General features: G+C 37.3%; 1 protein-coding gene across 1 annotated transcript; it reads right to left on the minus strand.

The window, feature by feature from the left end:
• Window positions 1-272: 272 nt before the first annotated feature.
• On the minus strand, window positions 273-6,665 carry LOC143716320 (uncharacterized). The gene is made up of 5 exons (XM_077208811.1): window positions 6,588-6,665; window positions 6,149-6,496; window positions 5,909-5,992; window positions 5,737-5,796; window positions 273-458 (listed from the first exon to the last, which is right to left on the minus strand). The coding sequence occupies exons 1-5, from the start codon at window positions 6,640-6,642 to the stop codon at window positions 400-402; spliced, it is 606 nt and encodes a 201-aa protein (XP_077064926.1). The 5' UTR covers window positions 6,643-6,665; the 3' UTR covers window positions 273-399.
• Window positions 6,666-12,194: the final 5,529 nt, after the last annotated feature.

Here is a 12,194-nt window from a genome sequence, read left to right on the forward strand (position 1 = left end):
AAGAATAAACAACCTTTTTCAGAAATTGTAGACAGACAAATATAGAGAAGTTGACACATTTATTATTCAGTAGCCTAAATATCATACACCCGGACAGTGTTCTTGTTTATTTGCATTTAAATGATTTGTGCACTGCACTTGCACAAAGGAAACGTTCATTTGCAAATCAATTTACAAATTTATTCAGTTTCTTATCAACCTTTTTTTAACGTAGAAATCAATAAATAGACAAATATTTTTTCTGAACAGATGACATGATTTATAATTAAAATAGGGAATCCTGTTTTTATTTTCCACTGTTGTCAGCATTTCTTAATTTGCAGTTTTATGCCTGGTTGACTGAAACAATCTTGTAGGTTATTCTCTGCCTCATGATAGAAACAGTTTTCCGAACAAACATTATATATTACCATACACTGTTGTTATGGTAGAGTCCTTTGGATCTGGAGTTCCGAATGCTGATAAAAAAAAAAGATTTAGCTTGCTTATTTAGTATAATTAAAGTTCACCCAAACTTCACCCAAGTTTTTAGTTCACCCAAAAATGAAAATTCTGTCAGTATTTACTCACCCTTATGTTGTTCCAACCCCGTAAGACCACAAATTAAGATATTTTTGATTAAATCTGAGAGCTGGATCACTCCTCCATAGGCTTCTAAGGGGTTGAAACTTGTTCCCCGAAAAGTTATTAAAGACATCGTTAAAATGGTCCAAGTGACTACAGTGGCCCAATCTTAAGTTTATCAAACGACGAGAATACTTTTTGTGTGCAAAAAAAAAACGACTTTATTTCAACTATTCATTTCCTTCTCTGTGGGCCTCGAGTCAGTTCACTAGTGTAATAGCGTAGTGCTTCTGTTGTTGTATGTCACACGCATCACACACATGACCAGCACTATGGCAAGCCGTTTTAACTTTTATTATTTTTCAGGATATGAATTCTTGATATCAACAATTCAGTTTTCAATAGTTAAAATAATAGTTATTGATATCAGGAATTAGATTTCTACTAGTAACAATGGCAATTTTTGATATCAGAAATTACATTTCCACTAGTAACAATGCTAATTCTTGATATCCACAATTAAATTTTCACTAGTTAAAATTATAATTCTTGATATCAGCAACTGAATTTCAACTAGTATTAACTATAATTCTTGATATCTGTAATTGTATTTTCACTAGTGAAAAGTCTCCATAGGCTGCCATTCAAAATCAATTGTTGATGTCAAGAATTGATTCCTTACTAGTTGAAATTCCAATTTCACATATCAGAAATACAATTCTTACTAGTAAAAACCTTTATTTTTGACATCAAGAATTCAATAGTCACTAGTTGAAATGTCTATTCTTGATATCAACAATTGAATTGCTACAAGTAACAATGTTCATTTTTGATATCAATAATTCCATTTTCACTCGTGACGATGTTAATTTCTGATATCATGAATGTGATTGTTACTAGTAAGAAAGCCATTTTAGATATCTGAAATTATATTGATATCAGAAATACATTTTCAGATATCAAAAATTAACATTTTTACTAGTAGTAATTAAATTGTGGATATCAATAGACATTTCAACTAGTGACAATTGAATTATTGATATCAGGAATTCGCATTTTTACTAGTAACAATGTAATTATTGATATCAAAAATTATATTTCTACTAGTAAGAAATCAATTCTTGATATCAACAATTAATTTTGAATGGCAGCCTATGGTGAATTTCACTAGTGAAAATACAATTACAGATAACAAGAATTCAATTGTTGATATCAATAATTCTATCGTTGATATCAAGAATTCAATTGTTGATATCAAGAATTCTATTGTTGATATCAAGAATTCTATTGCTGATATCAGAAATGTAATTGTTGATAGCAACAATTGAATTGTTGATAGCAACAATTGAATTGTTGATATCAACAATTCAGATCCTGGAAATTAATGAAAGTTAAAACAGCTTGCCATACTGCGTCGGCCAATAGTGAGCCTACGTGTGACGTAACTCTACGCAATCACACTACTTTAACTGACTAGAGGCCCACAGAGAAGGAAATGAATAGTTGAAATAAAGCCGTTATTTTTGTTTGTTTTTGCACACAAAAAATGTTCTCGTCGCTTGATAAACTTAAGATTGAGCCATTGTAGTCACTTGGACTATTTTAACGATGTCTTTTATAACTTTTCGGGGCCGGCAAGTTTCAATCCCTTTAGAAGCCTATGGAGGAGTGATCCAGCTTTCAGATTTAATCAAAAATATCTTAATTCGTGTTCCGAAGATGAACGAAGGTCTTACGGGGTGGGAACAACATGAGGGTGAGTAAATACTGACAGAATTTTCATTTTTGGGTGAATTATCCATTTAAGCTCAATAGTGTGGCGCAGGTATGACGTCACTTTGTAGGCCAACCGGCAGTTAGCATCATACACTGGTTCCCTCGACAAAAACCCATTTAGGATTTTCCCATAGGCTTTTGGATTATCGCTAAAAACAAGCTGTGTGATCAACAAAAGTTTATGATACTTACACGTTTTGTCAATCAAAGTAATTATCACAGATGGACACAACTTTTATGAATTTTGAAGCCTAAATGCAGTCAGAAGTAAGCTAAAGGTAGTCTATAACGAACTACACCACGGTCCCACGAATTCAACATCACCATCATTAAGCTTCCGACAACTCTTTCCGTTTTTATCTAAATTCATTTTCCCTGAACGTTTGAAGTTTGTAAGAGCACAATTATACCCATAACGATACTGTAAAAGCGGAATGAGCTTAACTTTTCGGAGTGATGACGTTTAATCTCCTTGACAGACTCTGTAGTTCAATTTAGCCACTTTTAAGCTATGCCGTCTTTTTCAAGACACGTACCAGCTTAAAAAAATCACTAGTGGGGTAATACTGATGTATTTTATGTCGTAGAATAAAACCTGAAAGTGTCTTGAGCTTGTGTTCACCACAGACCTTACTTCAGCCATTTAACCAAAACCCCATTAAAAAAAACATTTGCTGCGTCCCAATTCGCATACTATCCGTCCGAAAATAGAATTAGTACGTCCCAAATCTTAGTATGTTGAAATTAGTGTTTCAAAGATACCCGGATGGTCTACTATATCCGGTCAGAATCCAAAGTGCAGATCGATGCACACTCTAACGGCTAATATTGTCCACAACCCATCGCGCGTTGGACGAGGATTCGTTTAGAACTACAAACACGAGTGAAAAGTGTTAAAAAACTACAGACATGGAGGACGCGAGAGTCCCACGGTTATATTCATAGATGCCACCTATGTCACTAGAAATAGAACACCACCATATTGATGACCGATCTCGCCCGGCGCTGCCCAAACTGCCCATTTGAATTAGAGAGAAAGACAGAGATAGATGGGTAAAATTTTAAATTTAGGCTCCGATCCTTATTTGTCACCCCCAGTTTTCTTTTGTCCATTATTATCTGCCCCAGACTTGCCCCAATTTGCCTTCCATGATAAATATATTTACCTTGTGCATAACCCGTCCCCATACAGTGGGGATCGCTTGAAGGCTTTCAAAGAGTACAGACGCGTATCAATATGCTGTGGCTGGATGGGTTACAAACGTAAAAGTGCGGCACCTGGCCACCAATTCAATTCATTACTCGTGCGCTGTACAGGGCTCTATAGCTGCACGCTTCGGCTCGGGTGTGTGCGCACAGAAAGATGAGACAGGATACAATATTAGACATTCATACAATATGAGACATTTCTTCTATAATTTTGGTATAGAATAAAATACCAGTTAGGGGTTCCTCCTTTCGGCTGTTGTTGCAGCCAACTGCACAACATATTGCAGGCATTACGGAGACCGCCGGTCGTCAAGATGGCGGCGCAAAGCTACAGTGACGTCACGTGAACCGAAAGAATAGAGAGGTTTTATAAAGAGGTTTTTGAGTGATTAATTATCAGTATCTAACCTGACGAAAATGAATGTATTCAGTGTTGTCCACATTATATTGCATCTGCAGCATTGTGAACTTTTGTAAAGATACGTTTAGCCATTACCTTTTAAATGCATCATTATATATTCAAATTGCAAACACGAGAGTATCCGCATAAAGACCCATGACTGGCAGATGAACGTGCTCTCCGAAACAGTAGGAAATCAAATTAGATTGAATGAAGGATTTTAACTGTGATGAGATGATTGACAGGGCAGTTTACAGTGACAGGATGCACGCAGGCAGCAGGCGACGGAGCTGTACATTTAAAGATGAATTGATAGTATGTCCCAAAGCTTGCCTACTCTTTAGCTACACACTCAAAAGTATGTACTTTTTCTTCACAAAAAGAGTACATACTTTTAGGGCGTAGTATAAGTAAGCGAATTGACCCTTCGCTAAGCCCCGCCCTCCTTAGTTACTGTTGCTACGCCTGTCAAGCTTTCGCGTCTAGCACATCTATTACAGTGTGTATGCACCGGTATCAGACATTCCCAATGAGATAATTAGTAATTTTTGGCGAACATGTGAAATATCTGAGAGAGCAAGACAAAAGGGACTGCAGTATGCATTCGAGGGATATATCCACGACATAATATGCAACCGATTAGAGAATAATTTAATTAAAATTGAAGCTAAAGCCTATAGTCGCAGCAGCCGCCACCTCGTACGCTGACCATTCACATGGGAAACACACAAATCGAGGAACAGCTATGTTCGTGCACAGCAGGGTAAGTGAAATGTGAAACTAATCTAATAATTATAAATCAAACAGTTGATCCATAAATCTTGTGGAATAACACTAACACCGGGAGAGCCGTGATCGGATTGGGTTAAAGTTACTCGGTCAGGGGTAACGTTAGTAGTAGGCCATCGATTAACAAAATGCTGAAATATATTTTAAAGTATGTCAGTGAGCTTCCCTCTTGTCTTTAAACGTTTTATTTTACGTTAAAACGTGCATTATGAACAAAGAACCGTCATTATTTCCAACTTCCAAGCAATATGTGTTTTTGTCAATCCTGTCGACACTTAGTTGTGAACGGGGTCTCCCACACTGCTTGATCCACGCACATCCTTTCTCACCTTGGCTTTTAGATTTTCGGGAAGGAAAAAAATTACACTACCCAAACTTTTAGGATACCGGGTATCAGATTAGCACAATCCATACGCACAACGCTTCGGCATGTTTCCCTCGCTCGAAAGCTTGCCAGACCTCCCACGCCTAGTTATGGTTGCTAAGACACGATTGGCCAGTGGCGGTTTTAGGGCGTGGCTTAGCGAAGGGTCAATTGGGATGCAGCAATTGACTTTGGGAAGATGGAACCGGAAGTGCTAAAATGCTAACTCGCTTAACCGCGTTTTGGCCTACAAAGTGATGTCATATCAGCACCACTCTGAGCCCATCAATACTTTGTTGGATTTTGACTTGAAGAATCCTGTTCTTGAAAAAACAAAAGAGTATGACATCATAATACAACATTAGGCTGTATCAACAGGAATTTCACATTGTATTATTAGCTTTTTTCAAACCACATTAGCAACAATTGGAAATGTACTTGGAAACTGTAATTAAATGTAGGCTAAATTAAATTTTAATTTTGTAAAAAAAAAAAATCAATCTTTTATCATATTTTGTATAAACACAGTAACAAACTGGCATACGTGCCATTAACAAATCTATCAATCCATTCTTCCGAAAAACACAAACAAAGATCTTAAAATCTCATTCAAATAATTTTTTACTGAACTTACCTTCATCGTGTTCTTCATTAATAGAGAAAGATTTGGATGATCTTATACATTTCATACAGCCTGAATATTGTTTTACAAACAAATAAATTGAAGTCAGTTTATCAATTCTCTAAGTAAATACTGGTTTATTGAATTTTTACTTTGGATGATGAATGAAAAGTATAATGCTCACCAGTTAGATAAAATACAATAAAAAGAAGAGTGAAAAGTCCAGCTCCAGCTAAAAAGAATAACCAGGAGTTCAACTCCACAGTTTCTGTGCCACAAATAGAAATGTTATGTTATATATAAATGTAAAATGATCGATGTCATGATAATTATAATATTTATCTTTAATAATTTGTTATTCTCACACCATTTTGTGATTCCTCCTCTAAATTAATTGGAAAGACTTTCCCATGACTGAACTTACTCTCAACTTGAGGCTCTGATTCTGTGATTTCCACTCTCCAGCGTTCACTGCTCCGCTCACAAAAGTACGGGCCGATATCTGAAGGCTCCAGATCATGGATGAGGATGGAGAAGTTTCCTCCTTTAAACAGAAGGGGAAAAACACTTACTCGTCCTTCTGTAGTATCAAAGAATATACTGCCATTATTCATGATCCTTAGAAGGGGAGCTCCATTGAATTTGTGGGTCCATTTCACAGTGTCTGTTTCATTGTCAAGGCTTATATTAAAGTGACATGGGAGAAAGACTTCAGATTTTAGAGAGGCGTTGATGGTGACCTCTGTCCATCTTGTGTTCCAGCGGTCCAGACCTGAACAGTGGAAGAGCATCAAACTGTGACTGATCCATCTTTTCATCTCTCACAGGTGGAGATTGAAGAAATAGTTTTATCTATAACTTACCATTTGAAGACACCAGAGCAGTAAAAAATATCCAAAGCTGTAAAATGTATGCCATATTTGTCAAGCAAGATGTCTTTGGAAGTCACCTTGCACTAATGGAAGCCTTATTCAAAGAACCTGTTAATATTAGTCACTTGATATTTCCGGTGTATAGCCTACACACACACACACACAATGCTTTTCACACTATATGTGACATAGGTGTGATTTCTAAGCCCAGCTCTCTACAACTGCAAAAGAGTTTATTTGTTATTATTGGTAGGCTATAACCATTATTCTGGTAATAAAACAAGTAAGTACAGCACAAAATGATTGATTACTACGGAGCCCCACACATGACATCCAAGAAAAAAAAACTGGTCAATTTTGATATTTTGGTCTATTTGTCTTCAATAACATGAAGTCTTCTTTCAGACTGATTTCTGATTTCCAAAATACACTTTTAGGTCTTTATTGTAGCCTACTACATTTTGTCTATTTGCGTCTGTAGATTTCTCCTAAATTCAACAAAAGTTGGCGTTCTAAATCAACATGCTCCTCTGTGATCGCTCGCTGTCTGCACCCTGTCAAGCTCGCTCGCTCTCTCTCTCTCTCTCTCTCTCTCTCTCTCTCTCCAGTACAATGTTGTCGGATCCAAATATGGTAATTTTCTTTTTTATCAGCAGCCAATCGTGAAAGTACAATGGGGCATTTAACTAACAAGCGAGATCTCATTGGCTGATGTCAATTTCTGACAACGTGATTCGTTCAGATGCATCACGTGACCTGCTGTAAAAAGTATGAATTTTTAAAATTCAAATTTCTCAAAATGTGTTTTTTTTTTTTTTTATCATACATGAACCAGAAATCTCCACTTCAGCAGCACTTACATACACCAAACTTTCCAGTTGTATTACTACCTATATTCTTAAGGTTTTTACAGAGGGGTTTGTTCATATATCACTCAGATTCTGATTTATACAACATTTTATACCAAAAAACGGGACGAGAATTTATTTTTTTATGGCTGTTGACAGTTTTTTCTGAGTGATAAAAAGAGATATCCAAAATCCCTCTGTAAAAACCTTTGAATCTAATATGCCATAAAAATGAAACTTTGAATTTTGAATCTGGTTTTATCCAATGTACAGATTTCTCTTCTGGAAATATATGCAAATTAGTGCATATTTAATTAGATAATACCTAATTTGCATATTTAAATAAATATTCTAAAAACTTGTAATACAAAATATATTTGTCTTTATGTATATTTGTCCCCCCCCCCTATTAACCTGGGGTGTCTCCCTTTAAATTATTAAGACATACAAATTTCTCTCCAATTGTGGTTGGGATAGTCACAATAGTCTTAAACACCCCTCCACCACCCCAGTTAAAACTATAAGTTGCCTGTATAAGTGCATTGCTGTTTTGTTTATTTTGTTATTCAAGACCACACAAAGCATGTGTCAAGAGGGAACTCTGTGGTTAGCCATTTCCATGGCTAAGTAAACTTGAGATTAACTTCCTTGTCTTGGGGTCCCAGAAACCCATAAACTGTGCATGCATAAAATAATTTTAAAATGTATCTATTGTGGAAACAACAGCTTATCACTGGGGCAGTACCCTTAAAGAGACAAATTTGTACCTTATGTACACCTAAAAGGGGCATATATTCATACTTTAAAGTAGTAATATGTACATTTAGGGTGTGTTCACACTTGGCAGGTTTGGTTCGATTTAAACGAACTCTGGTTCGATTGCTCTGTTCATGCGGTTTAATTAAATGTGAATGCTGCCATCCGAACCCTGGTGCGCACCAAACAAGCAAACCGATGGGGTCTCTGTCCGCTTCCAAACAAACTCTGGAAGCAGTTCCGGCATAAATAGGAATGCAACAGGGACCAAAGACATCTAAACAGTAACCCAAAAAAAAACTAAAAAGGACAGAATGCCTGAGCATTCCATGATTTTTCTCATAGGAGCTATGTTGCCCATTTCAGTTCGGTACAGGCGTCAGAAACACATTCTGAGCAGCAGCAGATCTTCATTTGTGTTCATTTCAATTCCTGACACTGTTTTGACTCCTTTAACATTTTAATATGTGGCCATTTACCAACCATCCAGAAGTCCTTCCATCTGTATTATCCATTGCAACACAGCATTCGTCAGTGAATGCAACCACATTAGACAACATTTGAAGTGGATCAAAAAAATTAATCAAAGTTGTCTTAAGACAAGAACGGGTATTGTTCAAAATTCATAACTTTGATGTAAGGTTTTGATCCACTTCAAATGTTGACTACTGTAAAAATAAGTCTTCATGGAAACGTTTCTCTTCGTTAGCTTTGGTTAGGGGTGGTTGAAATGCAACTTTATGCACAACTGCCAGCTAGCCAGCAGCTTCAAATACCGGTTTGCTTCTTTTTTTATATCTGCCCTTTTAATACAAATGACAGAATCTTCCTTTCATAAGCCTTTAATCTGACAGGGTTCTTCTGTGCTCTAAATCACTCATGAATCTTTTGACAGTTCGATAATCTCTATTCAATTTTTGAAAATTATAGTTGTTTTTATGCCTTTTGAGATCTCTTCTCCGATGGTGTGAGGGCTGGACAAGCTGTCACTCACATGAGACCCGACCAATAGCAAATCACAACCATCCAATCAATTCACGATGGACAAAATCAACTCCCACCCCACATTTATTCTTGTTCGAGATTTTCAATTGGATATACTTCACAATAGTTTGCGCAGAACTGGTTCCGGGGAAAAAAATTATGTGTGTACACCAGTGCCACAAAATCACTATTTTTAACTGCCAGATGTCCAAACACACTGTCTCTTTAACTTATCATAGCTCACTCTAAAAATGGTGTCACCTAATAGATTGAATAGTCATTAGGAAGAAACAGTAATACTAATAACCATTGTGGTTATTATATTTTTTCAGTTTGTCCACATACCTCTAATCATGTATGTAATTTCCTATTACCATATGAGTGCTAGTAAAGCACTATTAACTCAGCTGGGATTCAACTGATATTGCTGGTATACTCTTGTTAAAAAAAAAAAACATATATATAATGAGGTCAATTTCAAAACTGAGGGCTGAGGGTAGACTAGTGTACTGTCACAGTTAGAGTTTCTGGTTTTCATATTCACCACATCCTGTAACAAAGTCAGCGTGTGATCGTATCAGATTGTTAGATACATGTCTTCTTGTAAAACTAGTGAGTACCTACCTATAGTACGCTAGTGATAATTAACGGGCATCTCACTCACTTTTAAAAGGTTTCTAAAATAAAAGGACCATTTTGTGGCCCATTTTCTAAATAGAAAATAAAATTTCAAATTGATTTATGGTTGAGACTACCAGTCAGAACATTGAACCAACAGCTTTGTTAACTAGTTTATTTTCTGATCTGTATGAGAGTCACACAAAGCATGTGACTCTCTCTCTCTCTCTCTCTCTCTCTCTCTCTCTCTCTATCTCTCTCTCTCTCTATATATATATATATAATACTACACATATCACTATTTGATATAAACATATACACACAATATATAACACAATATAAATAATTACAAAAAAAGATAAGAAATCAGTTGTTTTTAGTTGCTTTAAGTGTATGAAGGCAAAAAGTCTCTTGATGCAAAAGCCTTTTCTATTTACACTTCTCGTCGAACATGGGATGGATTAAATTCCAATCGCTTTATAACGCCTGCATAATCGGTCCAACAACAGTTTCCGATAAGCAGGTGAAGGTTTGCTGCGTGTTACTGTCTTTTCAGAGTGGCAAAGTAATTTAATTCCAATTAAACTTTTATCTGACTCCATTTTATCACGGCCTCGAATTTAGGTTCCCTTTCGAACGGTCAGTCGTACTGCGTCTTGCTAGACGCTAGGGGAAACTCCTTTCTCCGAAATACTGAAGCCTTTATAAAATAACGCAGTGCTTACTGCACAGCCATAACAGTGCCGAGTCTTACTCTCACACACTATTGGCTGGTCAGTGGGAACTGCACGAACCAATGGCAGAGCGGCGCAACTGCGCGAACCAATCGGTGGGAAGCCCGCTCCGAACTGAGTGCAAAGGCCGCCAGAATGGGCGGAGCATCTGCCTATAAAATACTCTCAAATTGCCATGGATTCAGATTTTTCTCCTTCAGCGACGATCTTCGGACCTTGCTGATCCTCTCAACTCGAAGCCAACGCCATCTCGCCGAGTCAAGTAGAGCCTGCAGCGGAACGGAGAAAAGGCTATGAGATGCTGCCTCCTCTCGGGGAAGCCGTTGCGGCGCACCTCTGCCCACCCTCAACGATTGGCTGGAAAACCAAGGTTTCCCATCCGTCTAAACCTTGCAGGATGACCTCAGCGTTACCGGGTACTAGGACCTACGCGTCCACTGGCCAGGCAGGCTCCACCCTCCACTCGATGGCGGTCATCCAGGTCTTTCAGGCCAAGCTCCTCCGTGCCATACATCCATGGACGAGGCTGGTCCTGACCCGGAAGCTTTCCGCGACCTCCGTATCGCCACAGACCTGGCCCTGCGCGCTATGAAAGCCACCGCCCAGGCCAAAACCGCCTTCCTTGATTCCGCCATCTCATCCGCCGGTCTCTTCGGCCCCGCGGTGGATGGCTTTGCAGAGCGTTTCACGCTAGTAAGCTAGTACGTTAGAATGCCAATTGGTTATTGGTCATTTATATAATAGTTTAGTAACACATTTAATTGTTTTATTCAACTCTGTACTTTATATTTTATATAAATATAAAGTTAAAAACGGAGCAATTCCAATAGGGTCCTCTGACCATCAGTGCTCGGGCCCTAATTATGAATCTATGTCGCTTTGAGGTCCTCACGCCGGCTGTTTAATGCGGGTCTCACGATCACAAACTCGTCAGTTTCGGTCACTAAACAGAGGTAATTGGCTAATATCTTAGACAGTCGCATTAACGCTTAAGAGTGCTATGACGTTCGATGATGTTCCAGTTTATATGTCTAATTTGTGTTCTTATTTTAGAGTTTATACAGTCTTTAGTATAAAAAATAACAGTCATAAACAGCTAATAATTTAAAATTTCCTTCTGTAAACTCGCGATTGATCGGCCCAAAGTCCAGCATCCGACCAGCACGGAAGATCTTTGCGCGTTCCGTCTTTCGGCGTGACAAAGTAATTTTAATAAATGAAATACATTTTCTCATGTTTTAACATGACTCCATAAATGAAAAGGTTTTAATGATATCTGTGCATCATTAAGTGTGAGAAAATGTTTTACTATTCTTTTTAAACTCTTGAATGAAAATAATTTAAGTCAATTAATCAAATTTAAAAATGTATTATGTCAGGTAAATGTATCATGCCTATTTCATAATCAGTTCAAATATAATCATTACAATAACATGAAATTTTATGGAATAAAGAGAAAAGATGCAAACCCAACATTCACTGGCTGATCATATTATTTATTATTTACATTAAACCATATATATTTTGGATGAATTTCAGGTGATCTCACCACGAGGGAGAGAGAGTAGGTGTCGAGGGCAAGAGATGTAGATTAGAATGATTCTAAGGTGAGACTTGCGTCTCGAATGGTGTACAAGAGTGAATTCAAATGGTAATTT

The sequence above is a fragment of the Siphateles boraxobius genome, unplaced genomic scaffold (genome assembly GCF_051911475.1).
Source record: "Siphateles boraxobius isolate OS27281-9 unplaced genomic scaffold, OSU_SipBor_1 6, whole genome shotgun sequence".
Taxonomy (NCBI): Eukaryota; Metazoa; Chordata; class Actinopteri; order Cypriniformes; family Leuciscidae; genus Siphateles; species Siphateles boraxobius.

What these genes read in the sequence shown, in the direction of transcription:
- LOC143716320 (XM_077208811.1), bottom strand. Translation starts at nt 6,642, where the DNA reads ATGGCATACATTTTACAGCTTTGGATATTTTTTACTGCTCTGGTGTCT. An exon ending in TGCTCTGGTGTCTTCAAATG is followed by an intron (nt 6,497 to 6,587) that starts GTAAGTTATAGA and finishes TCCACTGTTCAG; the next exon opens with GTCTGGACCGCTGGAACACA. An exon ending in ATCAGAGCCTCAAGTTGAGA is followed by an intron (nt 5,993 to 6,148) that starts GTAAGTTCAGTC and finishes TTTGTGGCACAG; the next exon opens with AAACTGTGGAGTTGAACTCC.